General features: G+C 42.6%; 1 protein-coding gene across 5 annotated transcripts in view; it reads right to left on the reverse strand.

The window, feature by feature from the left end:
• Positions 1 to 7,035: 7,035 nt before the first annotated feature.
• Positions 7,036 to 26,861, reverse strand: part of RACGAP1 (Rac GTPase activating protein 1) — a 28,789-nt gene continuing 8,963 nt past the window's right edge. For 4 of the 5 annotated variants that reach the window (XM_039241447.1, XM_039241448.1, XM_039241449.1 and 1 more), the window contains exons 3-17: positions 22,020 to 22,222; positions 20,870 to 21,006; positions 19,854 to 19,923; positions 17,238 to 17,291; positions 16,487 to 16,567; positions 15,751 to 15,877; positions 15,282 to 15,412; positions 13,764 to 13,928; positions 12,203 to 12,298; positions 11,918 to 12,116; positions 10,557 to 10,662; positions 10,252 to 10,384; positions 9,882 to 10,017; positions 8,527 to 8,635; positions 7,036 to 8,203 (exon numbers count right to left, since the gene is read on the reverse strand). In XM_039241447.1, coding sequence (XP_039097378.1) covers positions 8,128 to 8,203; positions 8,527 to 8,635; positions 9,882 to 10,017; positions 10,252 to 10,384; positions 10,557 to 10,662; positions 11,918 to 12,116; positions 12,203 to 12,298; positions 13,764 to 13,928; positions 15,282 to 15,412; positions 15,751 to 15,877; positions 16,487 to 16,567; positions 17,238 to 17,291; positions 19,854 to 19,923; positions 20,870 to 21,006; positions 22,020 to 22,222 — 1,823 coding nt within the window. In that variant the 3' untranslated portion in view covers positions 7,036 to 8,127. The remainder of the gene's footprint in view (positions 8,204 to 8,526; positions 8,636 to 9,881; positions 10,018 to 10,251; positions 10,385 to 10,556; positions 10,663 to 11,917; positions 12,117 to 12,202; positions 12,299 to 13,763; positions 13,929 to 15,281; positions 15,413 to 15,750; positions 15,878 to 16,486; positions 16,568 to 17,237; positions 17,292 to 19,853; positions 19,924 to 20,869; positions 21,007 to 22,019; positions 22,223 to 26,861) is intronic. The other variant, XM_039241451.1, reaches the window with a different exon arrangement.

The raw sequence follows: 26,861 nt of genomic DNA on the forward strand, positions 1-26,861 counted from the left end.
TATTCGATAAGGGGGCTGGAACCACATGGAATGTGTGTGTTTGGCAAGGCAGCTGACACAGATCTCAGTCCCTGGTAGGGCGGTCACCATTTCTGCGGTAGACTGCAACTCCCTCTGCCAGCGGCTAAGCTGCCTCCCCGGCAGTTTCAAACGCAGCCCAGCCAGCTAGTACTGAAGAAACACTTCCTCTCCGTTCCCCAGCCTTAGTTAGCTTAAGCAAAGGAGACAGAGACAGAGACAGAGAGAGAGAGAGAGAGAGAGAGTGTTGGGGGAGGAGGATCCCAAAGGAAAGGAGTCAAGAATCAAACCCAAGAAAGAAAGAAAGACCTCCCCAGAACACAGAACTGGAGCGCTAGAGTGATCGATCATGGCTGAGAGTTTGTGGAAAGATCGAGGGGATGAGAGGAAGGAGGCTGGGCCAGTATAAAGGGGTAAAAAGATGCAGGGCTTTGAACATCTGGAATTTTATATGGAAGCTAAGAAAACATAAGGGGAGCAGCCATCATTGCTGAGGGTTTAAAAGGTAGCACAGATTAAAGTCTGTGATCTCTGATCTATAATAAGGTCAAAGGATCTGCAACAAGCTGATTGGGGTCTTGATGGGGGAGTGCACTGGGTCAGGAGAGGCGATCGCCTCAGTCCCTCTGGGCCCACGGCACTGCGCTTCATGACCTGGAGCAGCACAAGAAGAGAGCTCCTTATGGAGAGGGATGTTAACCCAGAGCCGGTGCCAGGCCCCAGCAACACCAGGGGGAAGACAGGGAGTGAAGAAGGGAAGGGAGAAGTTAAGGGCTAATCAAGAAGCATCCGGCCAAACAGTGGCCACTGGGTAGCTGGGGCGGGGGGGTCTGCACAGCCAAGATGTGCAATCACCTCTCAGGGAGGGGCGGCTACGCTGAGGAGCAATCCATCGTTAGCAAAAGCTGGAGGGGAGCTCGGTTAGTGAAGGCGGTTTATGAGAGTGTGGAGTCCGACAGCACTAATTAATAGACTGCAGTTAATGGGCAGAAAAGGGGGGAATGAAAACTGTGTCAGAGCTCTGATTAAGTCGGCTGAAGGGGCAGTTATTGCCAGAGTGAGGAATGGAGGGTGCCACTGACAGTGGCAGGGACCAACAACTGCACCCTAGTCCCATGGACATATGAAACAAGGCCCAGCCAGGCCAGGGCCCAGGCCAAGATCAGGAGAGGCCAGGACAGTTGCCGGGGATGTCCAGTTATGAGGCACCAGACTGGAGGTGCCTCTCCGCCCAGAATCTGCTTCCGGGCCCTCTCTACTGTTCATCCTGAGGCGCAGCTTTAATGTCATCACCTCTGAGGCTCTTAAGCCTCCAGCCACCCGCTCCTGAGCTCCAACACTCTGCACACACCTCCATCCTAGCACTGAACACACTATGCAGTTGTTTGAACACCTCTCCCTATAGGAACATGAGGACCTTCTTAAACAAAATTATATTTTTAGTCTACTTCTTGTCTCAGGGCAACAGGTTCCTTAACTTGACTGTCCTTTTTTTATGGGGTCCCCAAACCATGACCTTCCAATTTCAAGGGAGGAAAGACCTCTGATATTCTAGGTTTTGTGAGCAAATTGGACCAAGGATTGCAATAAACACAACCAGCTCCCTGCCCGAACAGACCTCTGATCTCTTTTACGTGTTAAAGCACCCCAATGTTTCAGCACTATGTACTGATTTCAGAACCGCACCAGAAAGTACCACTATTTTGGTCATAGCCTCACTGATTTACAATGGCTTTTTGCTACCTTTCCCCAACTCAGGGGTCATGTGCAGTGGCTCTAGGATGGGTCATGACTGGGACAGATTTTGATCTTATCCTACACATTGCCTGCCTGCCTCTTTGTGTTAGATGTCCCGAGGCTGAGCCCTGCTTTTCCCATCCTGCAGCCTCCTTCCGACACAAGGAACTCCCTGTTTTAAAGCTCTCCGACCACAGCTAAGTAGCAGGTTCCCTGGTCTCCACTTGTGGTCTAGCCAATAGCCTACCTCCCACAAACAGCCAACGTTTCCAGTCCAAATAACATTGATGATAAGATGCACCACTACTTTATGAGCTGCTAAAGGAGAAAAACACTGCATTGTATTTGTAAGATGCCACTGATTATAAGATATCCCAATCCTCAGAAATATTAAAAAAAAATTTTTTTAAGTGCATCTTATGACCAAGGAAATGATCATTTCTCCTTCAGATCTTGGCTCTTTACATCAGATTTTAAAGTGAAGGGAAATGGAAGGCCAAAGTGGGGGGCCACACTAGAGGGTTGCAAGTCTTCTCCTGACTCTAAAGGGGATAGGCACATTGCCCTCGTACGCTCTCAACTCTATTCTAGCTTTTAAATACCCAGGCCACCCAACACGGTAAACATCCCCTCTCCCTCAGTACCAGGGAGGTCAGTGAAGAAAGCCCCACGTTTTTTACAGAGACAAAACACAAATCATGCCAAGCAGGGACCACCATTTTTGAGGGGATAATCGCCTAGCACTCCAATACCATTTATCCAACCACTTCTCACCCTACCGGGTTATCTTCCCCAGAGCCTCCAGGCCAGTGCCATGAGAAGATGCCGAGATTAGTCATTTCCTCCTAATCGGGCTAAGACAGCTCCGTTAAGCTGCCGACTGCAGGCAGTTCCCGTTAAAGCAAAGCAGCTGGAAAGGGCTTAGCCCTATAATGCCAGCAGCTGTATCTCCCCAGTGCGGCTGCTCTGCTGAGGGGCTGGACTCTGTCCAGAAGCATCAGGCGTTTAGCCCCAGTCAACATATATTAACCTAGGAGGAGAAAGCAGCCTGCTCCCTGGGGGGAGGAGAGGCGGTTCATTTACGCAGCTCACCTGAGGCCTTGCTTTCCAGTGAGGAATAAAAATCCCAGCCCCTTCAAATGTCTTGCTCTCCTAAAATCTGCACAAACTCTACCATCTGACAGGCAGAAAGAGCTTTCTCTGTGGTAGGAGCAACTCCATTTTATTTTAATTTATTATTATTGTTTAATGTTTATTTATTGTTTGACAGAGAGAGAGAGAGAGCAGGCGTGCGCAAGCGAGTGGGGGAGGGGCAGAGAAAGAGGGAGATACAGAATCAGAAGCAGACTCCAGGCTCTGGGCTGGCAGCACAGCGCCGGACGCAGGGCTCAAACTCACGAGCTGTGAGATCATAACCTGAGCTGAAGCTGGATGCTTAACTGACTGAGCCACCCAGGTGCCCCAGCAACTCCATTTTAAAAATTCACCTAAGGACAGATTCACTTGTTAGTTTTGACAACAGAAGACTTTAGACCACACAGACTCATTCTCCTTCGAGCTGATTTGGTTCCCTCTTCTGATGTCAGGTGTGTGTGTGGACACAACAGACTGACTACCTCTTCTTGGAGAGCAATGGGCCCTGGGGTTGATGAGGAAGAAAGCCGAACAGCCCTCAGAAAGCCCTGGCACAGAGCAGGCTGCTGAAGAGAGATCACTCGAAGACTTCTTACTCAAAGCCAGATGGTGAACATGAGACGGGGTGAGAGCTAATGCCACTCAGGGGGAAAGCCAATAAGCTAATCCGATGACACGTTTCTAGAAGCAGGCTGATGGCTTTGGCTCAGAGACTTGCCTGTTCTTGGCTCTGAGCTTCAGAGCACACAAGATGCACATGGATGACCCGAGAATGGACTCCCACCAGGAGAAACTGCAAACATTCACACCAACACATCCTCCTCCTTCCACATAGAAAACTTAGCCCTGGAGGGGCGCCTGAGTGGCTCAGTAGGTTGAGCATCCGACTTCAGCTCACATCATGATCTCGTGGTTTGTGGGTTCAAACCCTGCATCGGGCCCTGTGCTGACAGCTCAGAGCCCGGAGTCTGCTTCAGATTCTGTGTCTCCCCCACTCTCTCTCCTCTTTCCCTGCCCATGTCTCTCTCTCTCAAAAATACACATTAAAAAGAAGAAGGAAACAGCCCTGGATCACCATGCCCAGGACTTCCACCTCTGTAAGACAGTAAGCCTAACCATTAAGAGAGACATTTCAGGACTGCTTGGGTGGCTCCATCGGTTAAGCATCCGACTTCGGCTCAGGTCATGATCTCACAGTTCATGGGTTCAAGCCCCGCATCAGGCTCTAGGCTGACAGCTAGCTCAGAACCTGGAGCCTGCTTCAGATTCTGTATCTCCCTTTCTGACCCTCCCCTGCTCACGCAGTCTCTCTCAGAAATAAATTTAAAAAAAAAAAAGGGAAAAAAAAGCAGACATTTCATTCTCCTGTCCCAAATGCTTTCCCCAGCAGTCTAGGCCTCCCTGCTCCTTCTGGGTCATCTGTACATAAGCACATCCACATGCAGCCTTGAGTGGAATCATTTACATACCTAATAATATATCAACAGACCCCACAATGCTGATTTAAATAGCAAGCGCCACAGCTGAACTCTGGTGGGAGCTCTAATCCCCAGGTTCTTATCCTAAACTATAGATTAGTTTGTGGGAATTTGAGCCAAATCACCCCTCTGAATTTACCAATTGGGTTAAGATCACCTGCCCACCCCATATGGGTGTGGTGATGTCAAGATGATGAATGAAAGCACTTGATATGTTGTCAATCACCATATCACATTTCCTAGAGGAACCAGTTAATTCCATCTTCACTGATGACCAGAGACGATATTAACTGGCAAGAGCTTTATTAGAAATCTAAATATCCACTTACACGTGTCTGAGCCTAGCACGCAGATGGTGTCCAACTGTGTGAGATGTGAGAGCAATCTGTATAAAAACAATGCAGCTAAATGAAGCTGGCAAGAGTTATAGAGGGAGAAGGTAGACAAAAGGAAAATTCCTGCTTCCAACTCTAAGTCCCTGAAAAGTGGCCTCCTTTCCCATCCCACACAACTGCGGAGGACAAGGCTCCCACACACTACAAGGTTATTCCTGGTGACGTCAAACTGCCTTCTGCCTGACTTCGTGAATAGAAACCATCAACAAATACAGACTCTGAGAACCAGAGTCTAATTAATTACACAACGTAAGGACCCCCTGGCCTGGGGGCTTCACTTATTTACAAAATAGACCAACTACAGGGAGGTTTTTTTTTTTAATCATTAAATTCTTAGGCTAAGTGACCAGTCTCCAAATCCTGTTTACACTAAAAGCACAATGACTAATGTGCCCCGACTCTGCATGCTTAATAGCTTTTCACACCAGTGGCTGAAACTGGAATCATGATCAAGGAAATCATCAAAGGACATGGATCAAGACCCTACTGTATGAACTGTGCCAAACTGAACACTGAGCTCTGTGCCTCCCTTGCTTCCGAGATGGGGACTCCATAACCACTTCTTCCCCTCTCACAGCTGAACCCAAGAAAAGGTGACACGTGATTAAGCAAACCACTGCTCGGTATGCCAGGCTTAGCACAATGGGTCTCCTGGATGCTTTTCCAATGGGAAATCACATACCATATGTATATGAGGTGTGTGTGTGTCTGTTTGAAGCTTGAGGTGGGCAGGAAGGCCCTGCTGTAACACAAACAAACACAACCAGCAAGGCTGATAGCTTTGCTCCCTGCACTCACTCAGCACTCGTCACTTTGTGCTGCCCAGTAATTTAAGCATGAATTTAAGGATTCAAGACCCCTTTCAACACCACAGGTGTAGTTCATAGCCCAAAATGACCATTTTTGTCATGATAAATCACCTGAACACTCGAGTCCTGTGATGGAAACTCAGGTGCCTTCTATTTCTGCAAGCAATGAATTTGCCTTCCTAAGGAGAAATCATTACATACCCAGTAATAAATGCAAATTGTTGCTGCTGAATCAAACCATGTAATGCTTGCCCAGTTAAATAAACATCAGACTTAGGAGTCTTACCTAGACTGATGGAGAACGGATTTAGAGATTTAGACTCTGGTTGTTAGCAAGTGAGAGAGTAAAGCGGAACTGCGTTAAAGGCAGAGGAAGAGGTGGCATCAGGACAGGTGAGGAGCAGGAGCCGGGGTGACAGCTAATCCAAAGCACCGGACCCTTTCCTTAAATCTCACATCAGGGCAATACAACTGAATTAAGGAAGCCCTCGAAAGCCAAGCTGTTCCACATGAAGTACTATTAAAGAAGTTGAAGGTGGGTACATATTTCCCTTTGCTAATATCAGAATTATTTTCACGGCTGAGGTCTCTTGGCCTAGCTCAAAACTGAGCAACTAGCTGCCAACATCTGACACACAGGACCATTTCCTTTTTCGTTAATGGGCCATCAGTTCCTGCATAGGGTAGTCTTGCCTTCACTAACGTTATACAATCCATTTACTTCCTCCACATTAGTGACTTAAAATGCACCTAGGGGAGATACTACAGAACAGCAAATATGGAACCGGGCCAACACCAGGCTTGTGCAGACGTAAGAAAAGAGATGGCATCTAGGACAAAGTTAAAAAAAAATTAAAAATAAAACTTACCAGGCGTGTGTGTGTGTAAAGGGGGTGGGGGAAGAGGAGAGGGGACCCATCCTCTTTCAATTTGCTGAGGCAAAATCTCCCTGCTGTGAGAGCTGCCACCTCCCGGGAAAAGAGCCAGTAGGTTGCCTCCTCTCTCCGCGGTTACATATTAAGCCTGCAACTGTTTACGCTCAATCTCAGATACATTCTGTTCACCAGCCTCAGAGTTCCAAGTGCAGGTGCCCTCAGTTAATCATCCCAGCTCACTCCAGAGGCACTTCCAGCAGTGAAGGATGTTTCAGGCAGGCAGCCAGCCAGAGTCGGTTTTTTTTTTGTTTTTTTTTTAAATGCACCATTCTGGTCCCTAAAGACTTGTTTAAAAAGTTTGGGTTTTGTTTAAAGTAGTTTCCTCAGATGACAGGGTAACAGTCAAAGGACAAATCTAGGACTTCAGTTTGGACGATGAAAGACTGAATGAGAAACGAAGAAACTGACTCCTGGCGGTGGCAGCATTGGGGAAGGGAAGTGAATGGAAATGAATAGTAAGACCAAAACGCTGAGGAAAAATATTTTCTTGTTGACGGTTACCTTCCAAGACAAGAAATCAACCTTGCAGTCATTTTGAAAAAACTATTTACTTTTTTTTCCAAATATTCCAAATATGTGTTTTACAGACAGGGCACTATGGGTCAAAAACATTCTACAGAAAAAAAGCATTTTTATAGATATTGGAAATAATTTTAATAAAAGAAAAAGTTCATATTTATCTAGCTGTGGCTATGTTCCATAGGAAGATTTTAGCAACCAAAGTGCAAAGACAAAAAGTGTGGCTTTTCTTGCCACACAAAATATTGACAATCTCCCTTAGAGCCTACTCTTCATTGCAAACTGGGATGCCAAATAGACGGCATATGACCTTCAGAAGTAGGGCTCCAATGGACAAGGGGACAGGAGGGTCAAGCATCAGAATGAATTCAATGGAAGTGCAAACTGGCTTTGACCCCAAGCAAACCCAAAGTCCAACCAGAGGCCCATTAGAGATAAATACAAGTAGGAAATCACTTTTATAGGATGTGCTACTTAACACCATTAAACCTAATCAATCTGAATCAAAACTAAGCACACCTCCGTTACTAGTTCTGTCCTCATCCAACCCCATTTTTATGAAGGCTCCACATTATAGCTTAGTTCATACTGGGGGAAAGGGACCTTCCAAGTTCTCAGAAGGAGCCACCCTAAATCCTCTGTCCAACCTTTCTTTTACCCTGCCCTCCCACCTCCCACCCTGAGACAAGTCAGTCTTACCAAAGAGGTGGGGCTTGTCACTGTCTCAGGGAAATTAGTTCCAAATGACACCAGAGAAAGATCATTCCATGAGCAGCATTTGGCTTTAAGCCAAAGGGATGTACCTTCCCCCAGCTTCCCCCCAGAATCACAACAAATTCCATATTATCCTTTCCATTGCTGTAAAGATCTCCCATCTACAAGTTCCCAACAACGACTGCACAAGGTGTTGATATTATATTACTTGAGGAGAAAGAGAGGGAGATATATATAGTTCTAATAAACCCCCCATGCACAATTAAACTTGATTAAAAGCCTGGAGAATGCTAAAAGTAGTAATGAGTACAGGAGGCTACAGAGCAGAGCATACAGGTGCACCCTTCCTGCAGTCAGTAAATGTAGGCAAGAAACAGGAGACATGACTTCACTTGAGCATTGGAGAAGCAAAAAAGTTGCCTTGTCGTCCTAGGTTGGTGGCAGATTTGCTTTTGCTCCCAAATCTAAAGGAAAAGAAAATGAACTGAAAAAGTAGTCTATAAAAAAAGGTAACCTGTAACATTATTTAATATTATCATCTAAAAATAGGAAGCCCTCTGCAACTACTCTGTAAACTACTCTTTGTCACCTGAGATGAGAGAGGGGAAAACAAAACCTTTAGATCCTTTTAAAAAAGGGGTTGTTATGGCTCCAGATTACCTTTTAACGCCTAGGTGCTAGCTAAGGTCTAATTCAATTCTTTCTTTCAATAAGCTTCGGTGTGATGGGAAAAGAGAGCTAAGGAAGCAGCCCTTTTTTACTTCCAAAGCCAGCCAGTTCCACATACCTGGGTGTGTTCTTGGTGAGGGTGGAGCGGACTCTCTGCGACAGGGAACTAGATGAAGGAGTCTTGAGAAGCTGATGCTCAGGAGTGGTCACGGGCCCCAGTAAACTCACTTTAATCAAAGTTAAGACATATTTTTAAAGAGGGGCAAAAAGGAAAGCACCCTTTCGGTGGCCAGTTTTGAGTATCCTACGAAGCGCTTAAGAGCTAAGGTTAGAGACCCAAAGTCCCAGAGATCATTTCTGTCATTGTTCTGTAATACACCAGTGTATCTTTTGACCTATGCAAGCAACTGCTCAGTGAATAGCTGACTTTCACTTCCTGATTGAGGCCATTCTCAAACTCCAGCCTTCACAAATCTAATGTCTGATCATTTGATTCCTATCTATATTAGAAAAAACAGTATGCTTTCTTAAAAAGGATCTTGGGGCACCTGGGTGGCTCAGTCGACGAAATGTTTGACTCTTGATTTAGGCTCAAGTCATGATCTCATGGTCATGGAACAGAGTCCTGCATCACACAGCACACGCACAGCATGGAGCCTACTTGAGATTCTCTCTCTCTCCCCCTCCCCTGCTCGTGATCTCTCAAAATAATCATTAAAAAAAAAGGGGGTGGGAGACCTTGCACAAATGAAAGAGTCGGTCTCCAATGCCGTAAAAGTTGGAAGAAACCAGCCTCGTGAATTTTTGGTGGCAATACAAATTGACAAAAGCCTTTAAGAAATCAAGCTGGTTAAAACATAAAAATGTTCAAGGCCTTTAATTCAGTGATTTTCACTCTTGGGAATTTATCATTAGGAGGAAAAAAGCATATACATATAATGCTGATGGCAGTATTATTAATAACTATGAAAATTTCAAAAATAACATCAATTCCTAATAGACCATGTTAGTAAATTATACTTTACAACCATAAAAGTGATACATAGTAACAGGAAAAGTTCTCACAATATGCTAAGTGAAATAAGATCAAACTGTATCTAAATTGTTGTTATATTTTTAAAATATCCATGTGTATGTAAAGAAAGGAAGGAGAACCATGTTCCATGAACATTAAAAAAGGGATGGTAGAACTGTACAAATTTTCTTTTAATGTTAGAATCCTCATAATGAATTTAAAATTTTTTATTGACAAATATGAATTCAGAATAGTTCTAGCAAAGGCACGGAGAAGGTCCCTTAAGAAGCATAACTTGGAGGGGCATCTAGGTGGCTCAGTTGGTTAAGCATCCGACTCTGATCTCAGCCCAGGTCTCAATCTCAGGGTCATGAGTTCAAGCCCCACTTTGGACTCTGCACTGGGCATGAAGCCTACTATTTAAAAAAAAAAAAAAAAAAGCACAACTTGGGCCTTACCTTTAATATCTGGGGTCTGTGGTGTTGAAAACGCATTTGAGTTTTCAATGACATGCATGGGGTCAATGTTCTCTTGTTCCACCATCATGAACCGACTCCAGTATTCCAGGGGAAGTGACAGCAGGCACTCTACCACCTAAAAAAGCCACCAAACATGTTAGCATACCGCCAAAGCTCAGGGCTTACCTCTCACCACTCTCTCATTTTATCATGTTATACAAGTTTATATGTATATATATATATATGAAACGTTACACAAATTTATATATATGAAGTACATTAAAACTTGTATAACATTAACATACATACGCGTATGTATATACACACACACATACATATGTACATACACACATAAAATGCACTTGCCTACCTTGGGCTGACGTTTGATGTCCTGCAACATTACCACTGGATCTGGATTGGGCACAGCATGGGCAACTATGGTAGGCCCAAAGACTTTAGCCAGATTTGCCACATCCATTTTAGTATTTGGGCTCTGAGCCACTCTAAACAAGAGAACATTCAATTAGAAGACTCTGTCCACTTAAACGCAGACCAAAATATAAGATCTACCAGAAAACAATTCACCCCTCACATTCTCTCCCTAACACCCAATCCACATTATGTTCTCCATGGCAAATTCCCGATCTCCCAGAAATAGGTTTCTGCTGTACTCACCTCTGCAAGTGAATCATGAGGAAAGCTAATGTGTCTCTGTTGGCCTGGGGCAGCTCACCAATAGCCTGGTACATGGCAGCTTTGCTGTTGTCCTCATCTGGGATTTCTATAAATGAAAGGAAAGCACCAAGAAGCCTAGACTTCTTTTTCTTGACAGCGGGCTTCCAAGTGATCGACCACAGAGTCTCATCTATACAGTAAGCTTCTGAAACTTCTGATTAGGTTCATGACTGCATCAAACTCCAGTGTCATTAGCAAGCAGGACAGAAGCCAACAGCTCAATATCAGAAATCAGAACCTTCACAAAAATCGGCTGCTAAAGTTAGGGAAAGCAGCTAGCAAGCCATGCGCTGGGAAGGCAGGCCTACAGCCACAGTGACTACAATTACCAGAAAGGTGTCCGTCTTTAAAACATGTTCAAGGGCCCACTACGTACCAGGTACTATTCTAAGTGCTCAGGTAAAGCAGAATTAAGCAAAGACTTTGCCTCATGGAACTTACATTCTATCAGAGGAGTCAGTCAAAAAGCAGGTATCTAGCAGGTAGTGGTACATAGGGGAAGCTAGAAAGCAATGGGAGCAGTTATTTTGGACAAGGTGGTTGGGAAAGGTATTTTTGAGGAGAAGATACCCAAGAAGAAACCCACAAGAAAGAAAGGGAAGAAGGAAGGAGCAAATCATGCAAATACATTCCAGGCTGAGACAATAATAAATGCAAGGGTCTCAAGATGGGAGTGAACTTGGTCACGTGAACCCCAATAAGTCGAGAAGGAAGAAGGGAAGGACACGGACAGAAATGATGCTAGAGACATAAGGTGGGGTCTTTGGGGCCATGTTAAGGGCTATGGATTTTATTATGAGAGTGATGGGAAGCCACTGGAGATACTAAGTACAGGAGGGACATCATCTAATATAAACATTAAAAGGGCTCCTCTGGATACCATATGAGGATCACAGTGTCAAGGGCAAGAGTAGAAAAAGGAAAACACTAGGTTCTTCTGTCACTCCAGGATGAGAGATGCCGAGAGTCGTAGTAGTAGGAGTGGCAAATTTCAATTTTAACATAAATTTTACAAGATCTCTGCTGACCAGATTTGCCAATGGATTAAATGTGGTATGGGGAAAAGAAATCAAAGATTGCTCCAAGTTCAAAAGGACAATCTCAAACTCTACCAAAAAAAACAACCACCCCTGTTAATACCCTGTATAGTTTAGACAGGAAGAGGACAGGCCCCGGAACATGGAAATAGGCATTCTTCATCAAAGTATTTGAGCATCTACTATGTGGCGGGCACTGTATTGGGCAGTAAACAGAAGAGTCCCTCTGGGACTCCCATTCTAGAATTAAAGATCTACTCTTACCCGCCGCTTCCATGAAAGTCTTATTAAGCCGAAAGGTCAGAAGGGGTTCTTTGAGATTTCGAAGAAAGTCCTTCAGGAGGCTACAGATGGCGTGGATATCATCCACTTTGCTGAGAAGGGGTACAGTTTTCACTCTGAGGAATTTCTCTTTCAGGTCTTTTACTGTCCGGTCACAGCCAGAGATCCGATACAAGCCTGTCTATTATCAAGGTGACACTTTCAGAAAGAACCTCCTAATTATTAACACAAATAACAAATAGGTGCTCTCTGAAGATTGACTCTTACCTCGGTCAGCCCTCTCTGCTCAATCTCATTGACGCAATGGACAACAATGGAGGGGATCATTGGAGAAGTCTGGGATACATAATCTGCCAGCATTCCCTGAAAAGGGAGAGTTTTAAATTATTATTATTTATTACCACTTAGACCAGCAAATGAAGATGAGTAGGAAGAAACATGTCCAAACTAATACTCAGGCTGGGACATCATGTCTACTTTTAAATTCTTATTCCCAAAGCGTACATTAGAACAGAGACTCTCCATGTTTTTTCCTACCTCCACACCAGGACAGATTTCTGGTCACATACACCACACTCTTACATGAACAAGTAATAAGACCACTACCTACAACTCTGCCTCTATTTCTCTCCTACTCGAGAGCCTGAGAAAACAAGCAATGACAAGATTACAGGTATGGCCTTTAATATAAACTAACTTATTATTCTAAAAAAGAAAACCTTTTTTACACTTTAATTACTCTTAGTAAGAAAAATTATTTAACACAAATCACAGTTGCTCGGGACACAAACATATCTGTAGGGAGAGCTCCATTGTTCTACATCAGAGTACAAGAAATTTACAACCAATTACATGCACAAATAAGAACTCTTAAGATTAAAGAAAGCAAAGTTTGATTTGCTGGGGGCTGGATAGCAACATAATCATTTTGTTTTGAATCTTATTAACACTACTTGTACAATAAATAATTTATTAACAGATTGAATCAATTTTTAGAAATAAGCAATCTAATCTTAATAGCCTAATATGGAATATCTCTAACATAAGAGAAACTACAGTCACAGATGAAATTATATGATGGCTGGGATTTGTTTCAAAATAATTCACTAGACAGGGCCAGGAGGACATGGGGGTATTGATAAATCAAGATTGGACATGACTAGTAATCACAGAAGTTGGGTGATAGGAACCAGGGATTAGTTATTCCAATCTCTCTACTTCTGTATGTATTTGAAATTTTACAAAATAGGAATAGATTGCGGAGGGGAAGGAAAAGGAGGGGAAAGGAAGGTAAAAGGGAAGGGAGGAATAAGGAAAGAAGGAGAAAAGGGAAGGAGGGAGTATGAGTAAGGAAGGGGGTAGAGGGTGGGAGAAGGGGAGGGAGGGAGAGGTGGGAAGGGAAGAGGAATTCGGTGTAGAAAAGTTACTAAGTAGACAAACCCAAGCAGGGCTCTCCTACAAGTTAACGTTTTATAATTTCTCTTCAATATTCATGGAAAAAAATACGCTTGGCATCACGTTTATTCATTTGTAAGAGAGAGAATGAGACAGAGTGTGAGCAGGGGAGGGGCAGAGAGAGAGAGAGAGAGGGAGGTACAGAATCTGAAGCAGGCTCCAGGCTCTGAGCCAGCTGTCAGCACAGAGCCCGATGCGGGGCTCGAACTCATGAACTGCGAGATCATAGCCTGAGCTGAAGTTGGACGCTTAACCCACTGAGTTACCCACCCAGGCGCCCCATTGGCATCACTTATTTGAGGATAAAAACAGACATTAAGCTTTGGAAAAGCTAAAGAAGCCATAACACAAGGACAGCTCCCGCAGAGCATACCTCTCCAATCTTGACAGGCGTTCCTATCAGGGTAGGAATGCAGGGAAGGGGACAGCGATCCCGACATTCTGGATGGGAAACCACACGACAGTCTCGACACTTCAGAGACAGCTTGCCAAACTTTATCCGCTTTCCACACGGAACACAAGATTCCGGTTTAATAACCTGAGGACAAGAGAGGACAGAAAGAAGAGAGGGGTCTGAGTTAGACAATTATCATCATCAATGACCAACAAGCTCCTAGTTCCTTTACACTTTTTTCTGTAATTCTCACAATAATCCTACAATATAAGTTTTGTTTTCTTTATTTTAAGATAAAGAAACAGAAGCAAAAACAGGCTGCGTAACTTGCATAAGGTTATCCAGCTAGAAGTGGACAGTGTACAGTAGTAGAAAGAATCTGTTGACAAAGAGTCACAAAACCTCCATGTTAATTCTGCCATTTACTGTCCTGTGGCCCAAACTGTCCTGTGGCTCTTCTGAGCCTCAGTCAGTTTGCTTGGGTTTTTATCAGGAAATCCAATGGGACAAACGTAAAGCATGTTATTTTTTTTTTTTATGTTTTATTTATTTCTAGGAGAGAGAGAGAGAGACAACGTGAGCAGGGGAGGGTCAGAGAGAGAGGGAGTCACAGACTGAAACAGGCTCCAGGCTCTGAGCTGGCAGTCAGCACAGAGCCCGACGCGGGGCTCGAACCCACGATCCGCGAGATCATGACCTAAGCGAAACTTGGACGCTTAACCGACTGAGCCACCCAGGAGCCCCTAAAGCATGCTATTCTTAAGAATACAACGTAGGGGCGCCTGGGTGACTCAGTCGGGTGAGCGTCCGACTTCAGCTCAGGTCATGATCTCACAGCTTGTGGGTTCGAGCCCCGTGTCCGGCTCTGTGTTGACAGCTCAGAGCCTGGAACCTGCTTCTGATTCTGTGTATCCCTCTCTCTCTCTGCCTCTCCCCTGCTCATGATTTGTCTCTGTCTCTCAAAAATAAATGTTTACCAAAAAAATACAATGTAAATATGTATCACAGAAAAGCGTAAACAAATGCTTCTGAAAAGTTGCTTTGTTTTCATTTAATATTACAGAATGGAAAGGTACACACTTTCTGTAACCAGTAGTCAGCCCTGATAAATGGAAATGAAAGGAGACTTGACATTTAACTTTCTAACACTAAGTTATTTAAATCTGCTCCTGGTATATACTAATTTCACAATCAAAAAATTAATTGTGCCCTGGGGTGCCTGGGTGGCTCAGTCAGTTAAGCATCCGACTTCAGCTCAGGTCATGATCTCATGAATTGTAAGTTTGAGCTCCATATCAGGCTCTCTGTTGTCAGTACAGAGCCTGCTTTGGAAATTCTGTCCCCCCACTCTCTGCCCTTCCCCCACTCATGTATGTTCACTCTCTCTCTCAAAAAAATAAAACCATTTAAAAAATAAAATTTTCCATTAAAAGTAAATTAAACAAACATTAAAAAAAAATTAAGTGTGCCCCAAAGGAGAAGCAATCATAGATCTACCGTCTTAGAGACAAAGTCATGCAGGCGCATCCCTCCATTATTCTGTGGAGTGCCGCAACTGTCTGCCTCCGTTCTTGGCTCCAGCTGCCTGCTGCTCAAGGTAGAGTCGCTGTTCCAAGGTTGTAAAGTACCTAGAAAACAACCAACTGTAAGCTTTTGTGCATTAATATTTTGTCCCTTCTGAATTTTAACCCTGATTTTAATATAACTGGTAGACAACCAGTAATTTGTAACCCTACTCAGAAGTGACTACAACAGCTATACAGAAAAATCAGTTAAAAAATAACAAGTTATACGCAAGTGGCTTAGGCCAGGCTAGCAACCCAAAAGTAGAGTATGATACCGTGTGTGCCCTGGTCCTCGGTAGGAAGCGGAAAGAAACAACCAAACTCCTGTCGCAGAGGATTCTAAAAAACCAAGTCTCCCCAAATTTTACCAGTTGCTTTACACAGGCAATTTAGCCACAAACCCAGTGGACCTGTTTTCCTTCGGCTTCTCGTCCAATATGGCACAGTCTCAATCGTGGACACAGCTTCGATGGGCCCACCATCATTGGGAACAGTCACTGTCGTTTTTGCAACTATGGATTCATTCCCCTGAAACAAAAGTAGAAATGAGCAAAGAATAAACATGTGAATCTAATTTCCCCTCCACTATCAGGGTGTTTCACAGTGGGTGAAAAATTCCTGAATCTTGGTCAGGGCTTAAGGCCCTAGCTTAAAACACTCTTAAGTTGAAACCTCATACTTCAGAACAGAAATACAGGGGCACCTGGGTGGCTTAATCGGTTAAGTGCCCAACTCTTGATTTCAGCTCAGGTCATGATCTCATGACTGAGCTCCACATCGGGCTCTGTGCTGGGCTGGAGACTGCTTAAGATTCTCTCTCCCTCTGTCCCTCCCCTGCTCACACTCTCTCAAAAACTAAAAACTAACTAAATAAATAAAAAGAATATTGGGAAAAAAAAAACAAATAAAGGTCACAGAGGCATACATACAAGCAATGAAGAATCAAATATAAAGCTGACAGTTGTTTATTCAGAGTAATTCCATTCATAAGGATGATAAGGATCCTATTACACTGAAAAACTCACCAAATGGCTCTCTCAAAATAACTATGCAATGTTGACTCAGGATTTTTAATGCTTGGGGCCACTAATCTCTGATGTGTTCACAACCACAATTTCTTGGCCTGAATTTTCTTACCTGGTCTACCGTGGAGCCAATGGAACGAGTCTTCTTTACAGGTCCAGGGGGACCATCAATGAACTGTCGGCTACTGGAACGCTAGAAAGGAGACAAAGACCAGTAAGTTCAGTGCCAAATAGAAGATCTGAAGCACAGAAGACAAAATTATTCCATTAGACAACCTGGTGCAAGTCTTGGGTACCAGGGCTATGGTAAATAACAATGTGCTCTCTCATTCTGTTTCCATTTCTTAAAGCTTATGTTGAACCAATACAAAAATGCCTTCAGTGCCCTAGAAGAAACAAGCAAGCTTTGGAAAAATCTATATGACAGCGCCAGAAAGAGAAGAGCTGTAATCCTACCGAAGTACATGAAGACTCTGGAAACATATGAAGTACCTTAAACAAATGCACACAGATAGATCTCCACATATCCCATTATACACACATTCCATCTGAAAATTATATTAGAGTACAAAAGTCCTGCATAAAAATTCATGACAATTCAAAACAAACTTAAGAACATCCTTTTCCACCCCATGAATGAACCAAAGCAGCCAGAACAGTGAAATAGGACAAGATTCTGCCCTGAGTTCCTACCTTAAGGAACATCAATGCCGCCCCCCAGCATGAATTCATTCGTAGTCAGTGTTTAACAATGGCTAGAGCAACATGTCAGGAATGCTCTATCATGGCAAAAATTCTAGAGAGAATCCCTTTATTGCTATTTTGTAAAAACAGCAACAAAAATTAAACAAAACCATACCTACCCTCTTTTCTCTCTTCTTCAGTTTGAAAGTCTTTGCCAAAGAAGAATCCCAATCCTGTTGACAATTACACTGTATTAATTTCTTTCTGTGGTTAGGCCTCCCCTAAATCCTGTGCAAATAAATTTACAGGGAACTTTAAAGGCTTTTTGAGTCAGACTACCTAACTTACAATTTGAAGAGAGGGGTAAGGGAGGGCCTCAAGTGTTGTAGCTCCAGAGCCATAGTAAGTTAACAGGCTTTCTTTCCAAAATTGAAGCTATTATAATAGAATCAGGAATCAATACCTCAGAGGCAAGAAAAGGTTAAAGAATCAACTTCTGTCGTGATTATCTCCAGTGTCTGGTCCTTTATTTCTGATTATTTTTGTAATTAGTTTTAGAAGTTACAGAATCTTAGGCACTATACTGATCATGTTAGATGTGATTCTTGCTCTTAAGGGATTGTTATTATCTAATCAAATGTCTGTACAATATATGCCCACTTAAAAAGTTCTAGTTTAGGTTTCATGTTTCTCAAACATCCCTCTTCCTTATGCCCCAACAAAGACATTCACCACTAAAGAATTATTTTTTACTGTGATCTAGTTTCACTTATTTTAACCAATTACATTCATTGTTAGTAGCTACCTGTGACTTCTTTACTCCTGATAATCCCTGAAAACCCCAGAAACAGCAGCTTAGCTAAATAAATTTAATCTCTCCAATTCACAATCAAGTAATTTAGCTGATGGTTTGATTCAGTTTTGGTTACAAAGATATACCATTAATAGGTCTAGCTCCAAAATCAGCTATTAATATGTTCTACTTTTTTTTAAGTTTTATTATTTTATTTATTTTAAATTTTTATTATTATTAAGAGACAATCAAAAGCAGGCCCCGCACTCCCAGTGCAGAGCTCAATGTGGGGCTCGAACTCACAGAACCATGAAATCATACATGACCTGAGCCAAAACTAAGAGTTGGACACTTAACCAACTGAGCCACCCAGGGGCCCCTCTTCTAGTTGTATTATATATTCCAGACTTCATATCATTCCTTATTTCAAAAAGGTGATACTTACCATTAGTACTTATATCTATAAAATGGCAATGATTTCCTCAAACACTGAATTGGGACACAATGCTCCTAGCCCACGCAACAAGTAGCTGTCACTTGTTTCGCTATCAGAAAACCAAACACGGATAACCTCCTGATTTATTGCTTTGCTAGCTTTCAGCCAGTAAAACAGGAAAGATACACAAACCAATAAACCACCAGTCTCCTGAACATCAAAGACTGAAATATCAGGAGATGACCTTTTATGCAGAAACACCACCACAAGTTAAGAAAAGGGTGCTGCCCCACAAAGGCAAGGCAACAGAGTTTAGATACATTAACCATTGTTGAGCAAAGCCTTATAGTGTCTGGAAACTGTCAGTCTTCTGACAAAAGTTCCAGAGCATCAGTTTCTTTTCTTTTTTTTTTTTAAATATTTTTATTTATTTCTAGGAGAGAGAGAGACAGCGTGAGCAGGGGAGGGTCAGAGAGAGAGGGAGACACAGAATCCGAAACAGGCTCCAGGCTCTGAGCTGGCAGTCAGCACAGAGCCCGACGCGGGGCTCGAACCCACAAACCGCGAGATCATGACCTAAGCGAAAGTCGGGCTTAACCAACTAAGCCACCCAGGCGCCCTGCAACAATTTCTTTCTAACTGTGAAGTATGACAAAGTTTTCTCCAAGAACCAAACTAATTCTGAAATAAGGCACAAGTCTATTGTCTCCAAGAGCAGAAAATAAACCCTGACTCGGTAGTCTTGCAAAAAAAAAATTTTTTTTTAATCACTAACTGGGGCTTTTTTTTTAAGAGAATCTTTAAAAAAAAAATTTTTTTTAACGTTTATGTATTTTTGAGAGAGACAGAGCATGAGCGGGGGAGGGGCAGAGAGAGGGGAAGACACAGGATCTGAAGCAAGCTCCAGGCTCTGAGCTGTCAGCACAGAGCCCAAAGTAGGGCTTGAACTCATGGACCGTGAGATCATGACCTGAGCTGAAGTTGGCCACCTAACCAACTAAGCCATCCAGGAACCCCAAGCTGGGCTTTTTAATAAGCCAAAATATAACCAGTTAGTATAAGTAGTTCACAGATCCATTAAAGAAATTTAACCTCATGGGGTGCCAGGGTGGCTCAGTCAGTTAAGCATCTGACTTCAGCTCAGGTCATGATCTCACAGTTCGTGGGTTCGAGCCCCACGTTGGGCTCTGGGCTGACAGCTAGCTCAGAGCCTGGAGCCTGCTTCGGATTCTGTGTCTCCCTCTCTCTTTGACCCTCCCCTGCTCATGCTGTCTCTCTCTCTCTCTCAGAAATAAATAAAACATTAAAAAAAATTTTAATAAAAAAAGAAATTTAACCTCATGCCAAACTTTGAATTCTACATTCTCGCTTCCAGAAACTAAAGGTAAAAGCCAGTCTCTTACAGCTCATGTAGACTTTTATCTTAAAACGCTAGCTCAGTATCTATAACACATCAACTAACAAAACAGTAATAAAGGAACTTCAAAAGAGAGGAGAGGAGATATTCCTGAGGGAGCCGGGGTAAAAAAAAAAAAGGACAATTCTCAGAGATCAAATGTTCATTACCAGCGATTCGTCAGTCTTGTCAAAGCTGATATCTGATAAAATGGAACCAGACTCGTCAATAGTTGACAACCTAGATGAGTCAAACAATACAGTATTAGAGAAGACAAAATAAAATCCATAAACACCCAGAACAAGTGACGGTGGTCATGTAACACCAGCAATTTCAGGGTAGTACCTTCCTATGGAGACAACTACAAGCTCAAAGCCTAGTTGTGGTGGCTGCTTGCTATGCTTTCCATGGGAGAGCCCAGCTGTGCATGCATGAGTACACAAGCAGCAGGGTGCTTTTTCAGCAAAGACCTCACAGCAGCAGTTCAAAGTTATGGTCGGGAGCATGGGTGCTACTCCCTGCGGAATAGGCTACTAAAAATTCACAGGCAGAAGAATTAAGTTTAATCTGATCCCAATTGTGGTTGCTTTCTACAAGAAAGAGTACTACCCAGCATTAGCTTTTGAAGAAATTAAGCCCATATATCTTCTTAGTTATAAAGATTCCCCATAAAACAACCAGGCAACAAAATAAATAGCTCTAAGAGTGCTGACCTTTCCCTACGTATTGTATTGGGGGCGTTAAATTCAAAGCCTGGTTGAGACTATTTTAAATAGTGATGCAGTAGAACCAAAATTATTGTCTGGTCTTGGCTCACAGGCCTTCCAAACCAGAAGAGCTACAAGAGCTCTCTGGAGAGTAAACACGGAAAGTATTGCTGAACTGCCACTTTCACCTTTAGGCTTCTCAGCAATGAGCAGGATTAGTTATTGATGTGCAATTTAGCGCCAACATCAAAATTTTACCTAGGGTAAAACAACATCCTAAGGAAAGATCAAAAACAAAGTAAGATAAAAGAAATAGGGAGGCCCCTGTGCCTTTATTTCCCACCCACCCTTCCTCCAAAGTCTTTTTCTGCTTTATTCAGCACACATTCCAGAAGCAGTATATTTAAGAGTTCAGATAACAAGAACTTCTGACAGCTGCATTGCTTGTGATCAGATAACAACAGATGCAGTTTCCCCACCTTTTGTTCCCAGCATTGCCGCTGGATGGTTGGCCTCTGTTGAGAAAAGCCAGAGCTGATTTTTGTTCCTCACTTAGTTGAATACTGCCAGATGTGTCACACATGAGCATCTCTCGAATCAGCTGAATCTGTCTTTCCTGCAGACGAAAGCAAAGGGAAATATCCTAACTAACCAGGGGAGAGAGCTTCACCTCAAATTTATGGGACGGACAGACCAGAAGACATTAAAATACAGCATTATGCAAATGAGCCTTCAGGAAGGCTGCTACACCAATAGCATATTAATTCACATCAAGCCCAGATTGTGCCTCTGATTTCTGACTGGTAAAATGAACTCCATCTAGAATAGTGGGGTTTCTGCTGCAAGACTTTTGGGTCAAACTGCTAATCCAAGACAGTATTGCAAAATGAGAGTCCTAAAATAGATTTCACACAGCAAAAACAATTTAGTGTCATTTTATCAGGACAATTATTGGCCTCTTTTATGGATCAAAGCAGCCACCCACCTTTCTAAATGGTGGAGCAAAATGCATTAAAATGGATACAAAGCTGTGACGCACTGGAACCAGTCAATTTGAGCTTACTGAAGCATTTAACACTGTACCAAGATGGATCAGTGTCTCTTCGAAAAGGTTTTCCTTTGTACCATGACCCACCCTGGTACATCAAAATGATAGTGTTCCCCGTTAGTCACGTTGCTCAACTGGATGAATACACCTAGCCCCTGACCCTGAATTAGAGCAGTAATGAAGGAAAAACCTAAGCGTTGTCTTGCCCGTATCAGTAACAAGGTACTAGCTATCAACAAAAGGATGAGGACATTCTGCGTAGCAGGAGAGCAAGCCAGTGTCTTGTGACAGATCAAGCATACTAGGTATTCCCTAGTTTTAATTCTTTAAATTCTCATTTGAAATCTATTAAGTCAGAGTTTCAAGCCTAAAAGAGAAAAAAAGTTTCAGTTTCAACCTATGAAGAACAGGATTCCTATGCTGCAATTTCAGCTCCGATCAAGGCCAAGTTATCATTGAACAGGTTGCTTTTAGTTCTTTAATGTGGAAGGAAGGGAGTGTAACTGGCAGGTGGAAACGTTACCAGATGACGCTGCCCCCTCCCCCCACTGCAAGGTTCTGGCATAGAGAACAATACACACCAGCTTCTCACAGTCAGCCTCGGCTCGCTGTCTTCGTTTGATCTCGACATCCACCTGATTGCGTGCATGCTTCAGCTTAACATCCAGCGCACTACGCTCAGTCTCTGCTTTCATCAAAAGATCCTTGTACTTCCCCAGCTCGTGGTCTGTTCTCTGCCACTTTTTACGGAAATCCTCAAAGTCCTTTGCCAACTGGATGAATTCTAAGGAAAGGGGAAAACTTCAATAAATTAAGCACCAAGCAGGGTACAATGCTCTCATGAATGAGTCCTCTAGTTAGTTTTCCTCCAAATTTTAAACTAAGGGATCAGTTAAACAAACTCTGGGCAAATCCAACTGAAAATAACCAGGAGCAGGTCTGGATATATGGTCATCACCCTACCTGTCAGTTTTGTGGAAAGCAATTCCTGTTTTGATAGGTTACTTACTTTGGCTTAGCCGTGGCATCTGCTATGGAATAAGGAACTCATTAGTCACCTGGCTCCAGATGTAATACCAACACTGAAAGCTCCTGAACATAAGGCAATCAAAAGGGGATACCTTTGGGGCAGCTGTCACGCACCAGGACAGTTACAGCTATAAAACAAAAACAGCCTCCTTTAGAGTCACGCATTGTTGCGCCAGAGAGACGTTAAATAGCAAATTCAAATATAACTGCTGTAATATGCTCCAGTAGATGTAGATTAATATTATAGATGTCTGGGCCTGCAATTCCATTCAACTATATAATTATACAAATATTGATTTGAAAGTAAAGAGCCAATTTGCCTGTGCTGTTTAACACTGCCCTGAAGGGCATGCAAACATTTCTGTGGAAAAGCCACAGTAAGAACAGATTATACTAACTTAGGGTGAGTCACTGATGGCAGAATGTGGACTCTCCTCAAATGTCTGCAAAGGGAGCATCACTTCCAAGGCGGTGCCTCAAAGCATGATAGCCCTGGTGGCATTCACACTTGCCACCTGCTATTGGCAGACTGTTCAACACTGCCTTCCTATTTTCTAGTTACCCTCAATCTATCTCCAGGCATCACTCCCTGCCACTGTCATGGAGGAAGTTCCCAAGGTGTACATCTGCTGCTGGTCAAACTAACCCAGTTTTTACAGCTGAAACCAGGCCACAGGCACACAAAGCTAGCAGATTCTTGGGTAGGGAGTGCACTTTTCCTGTTTGAATTTAACCTAAGAGCACAGAAACAATGAATATAGTGCCCTTTTAAAGCAGTTTTAATAATTTGGCTAAATTTCATACTTACAAACTAGGACACCAATTCAATCTAGAGAAAGCAAGTCTTACACATAAGGACACTTGAGTTTATAACAAACAACAGGTTTTAGCAGAACAGGATATTATGACCTAGTTATCTTAAATGCAAATATCAAAGAAAGATACACACACACACACACTCGTATCTACAAATAGCTTTAAATAGTATGCTGGTTTTGTTAACAATTTAGAACACAATACTAAGTTTTTTCCTCCTGAATTTAAAGAAAAAGAGGGGCACCTAGGTGGCTCCATCGGTTATGCATCCAACCCTTGATTTCAGCTCAGGTCACGATCTCATGGTTCTGCGAGATTGAGCCCCACATTGGGCTGTGCACTCTCTCCCTCTCTTCCAAAATAAACATGGAAGGAAGGAAGGAAGGAAGAAAGAGAAAGAAAGAAAGAGACACCTGGGTGGCTCAGTCAATTGAGTATTTGACTTCAGCCTAGGTCATGATCTCGTGGTCTGTGGGTTAGAGCCCCATATCGGGCTCTCTACTGTCAGCCTGGAGCACCCCCACTTCAGATCCTGTCTCCCTCTCTGCCCCTCCCCCACTTGTGCTCTCACAAAAATAAACATTAAAAAAACAAATAAAAAGAAAAAGAAAACAAAGAATATTTCCTTTTGCATATTTATTTCAACAATGCAGATTCACAAAAATTATTTTAAAGAGCTCATTCTTAGCCATGTTCACTCTGGCAATTTATCAAGTAGTACACATTACAATTTGTGTACTTTTCTGATGTATGTAACAGCACTTCAATTTCAAAATATAAAGAACAAGAAACACACTTTTCAACTATACATCTAAAATCTTTCTAGCTCCACACTGTAGTCAACTAAATGTTTCTAAAAGTGGTGCTGCACACACACTTAAGTATTTAGTGAAGTGAAAAACAATTTTGAAAAAAGATTTCCACTGGACCTGTGTTGGTTTGTTTGTTCTTTAGGATATTCCTTCTTGGCTAAGTTTTATTAAATTTGAGTTTTAATTCCTATTGGCAACTGGCATATATTATAGGTCTAACCAGACTGGACAAGGGAACTCAAACCAAATAAAATATTAGTTCATTTCAAGGAAAGATTTCCTATAATACTACAAATGATAAAATTATTTTTTTTTAATATTTTATTTATTTCTGAGGGAGAAAGAGACAGCGTGAGCAGAGGAGGGTCAGAGAGAGGAGGAGATACAGAATCTGAAACAGGCTCCAGGCTCTGAGCTAGCTGTCAGCACAGAACCCGATGCGGGGCTTGAACCCACAAACCATGAGATCATGACCTGACCCAAAGTCAGAGGCTTAACCGACTGAGCCACCCAGACACCCCTCAAATGATTAAATTAGTTCAACTTGATTTATATTAGACCAAAACCAGAACATCTGCATGCCTAAGATACTACTTATGTACAATTCTGTTATGAATAAACTAAGTTTGCTACGATCGGTCAAAATGGCACATTAGGGACATGGGTGGCACTGAGTCTCTGGGTTGCTCAGTCAGTTGAGCATCTGACTCTTGATTTCAGCTCAGGTCATGATTCCAGGATCATGGGCTTGAGCCCTACACCAGGTTCTACTCAACGGGGAACCTGTTTAAGATTCTCTCTCTCTCCCCCTCCCTCCCTCCCTCTGTCCCTGTCCCCTGCTCGCACCCTCTCTAAAATTGAAAAAAAGAAAGTGGGGGGGGGTAGGGGGAGGGCGCACCTGGAAGACTCAGTCAGTTAAGCATCAAACTTCAGCTCAGGTCATGATATGAGTTCAACCCCAAACATTGGGCTCCACACCTGGGATGCAGAGCCTGCTTAGGATTCTCTCTCCCTCTCTCAAAATAAACTTTAAAAAATTGAGGATAACTTTTGATTCATTAAAAACACAACACACAACAGAGTTTAGTTCAGTTTAGCAAATAGACTACAACAGTCCCAGAGATCTTGTTTTTTCAGTTCACTCCTCCTGGGGCCTTTGTTTGTTCCCCCTACTCTCTAAGCTTCTTAAGGACAAGGGCCATGTGTCTCTTTTATCTTCAGTGCCTTGTACTGCACAGTAGGCACTTTATTCATTGAACGGATAAATGAAGAATTGCTGTTCAGATCAAATGTATTTATTTATTGTTAAATGTTTATTTACATTGAGAGAAAAAGTGCAAGCAGGGAAGGAGAGAGGAGGAGAGAAAGAGGGGTAGAGAGAATCCCAAGCAGGCTCCACACTGTCAGCACAGAGCCCAAAGTGGGCTCAGTCTCAAGAGTCAGATGTTTAACTGACTGAGCCACCAAGGAGGTGGCCCCAGATCAAATTTAAACTCCAGGCATCCAAGCTCACCTGTCTATTCAAACTTACCTCCCATCATTACACATTACTCTTTCTTTCTTGTCCCTGCTCGCAGAACAGACCCATGCTCATTTCTGCCTTCTCTCATGATCAAGTTATATACTCCAAACAGAATGCTCTACCTACACTCTTCTTTATGTATCCATTCTTCTAGTCCCATCTGTTCTACGAATCCTTTCCTAATCTGTTTGCTCCACATTACTTTTTTCTATACTTCCCAGAAGGATATATTTTGATACTTGTTTTATCTTCTGTTTCATAAGAAACCTGTCTCTGAAACTTAAATATCATAATCTTCTTGAAGACAGGCACCATGTCATACACACCGTAATATCACCTAATCTGTAGCACAGCACAAGCCTAGCATTGTGCTGGCACACAATAAGCACCTGATAAATATTAATTATATTTATTCCTAATTTACACACCAATGACCTCAAAAAATTTCAGGCAGCTCCTGATAAAAGAAAAATCATGTAGACTAGGGAAAACAAAGATAGCAAAATACCTAGGCTATTAAAGTTATTTTATTTGAATATTAACCTTTACTTTGATCTTTCAGGAAACTCAGACTTAGCTTTAAAAAAACAAACTATACAAAAAGGAGAAAGAAGAAAGAAGTTACTATGATGACAGACAAGAATAAGGAGTCTGGATATTTAGTCATAGGAGAAATTCCTAGGATCAAGGAAGAGGACAGACGGAGGCCGTTGCAGAAAGGAGATCCTAAGAGAAACAGGGTGGCTCAGTCAGTTAAGCATCTGACTCTTGATTTCGTCCGACTCTTGATTTTGGCTCTGGTCATTATCTCATAGTTCGATTCATGAGATCAAATCCCATGAAGGGCTCTGTGCTGACAGCGTGGAGGCTGCTTGGGACTCACTCTCTCCCCTCCCCCTGCTTGCACATGTGTGTGTACTCTCTCTCAAAATAAATAAACATTAATAAAAGAGAGAGAGAGAGATACTAGAGTCTAGAAAACATGAAGCCATTCTATTTTCTCAAAAGCCAATATTCCAAGTTAGGGATTTGGAGACGGAGGAAAAATATACTTCTATTTTATAACCGAAATCAATGGGAAGATAAAAATGTGTTTATAAAACAAGGATACCTGTAAAAATAAATATCTTTTTTTTTTTTTTGGTGTAATTACTTCCAAAGTATTTTCACAACTGGTATCTCGTTTTATCCCCAAATGCTCATAGCACTCCCACAAAGAAGATAAAGACATTTGAATTCCTATT

The sequence above is a fragment of the Hyaena hyaena genome, unplaced genomic scaffold, assembly GCF_003009895.1.
Source record: "Hyaena hyaena isolate Hyena2069 unplaced genomic scaffold, ASM300989v1 scaffold_192, whole genome shotgun sequence".
In the NCBI taxonomy this organism is placed as follows: Eukaryota; Metazoa; Chordata; class Mammalia; order Carnivora; family Hyaenidae; genus Hyaena; species Hyaena hyaena.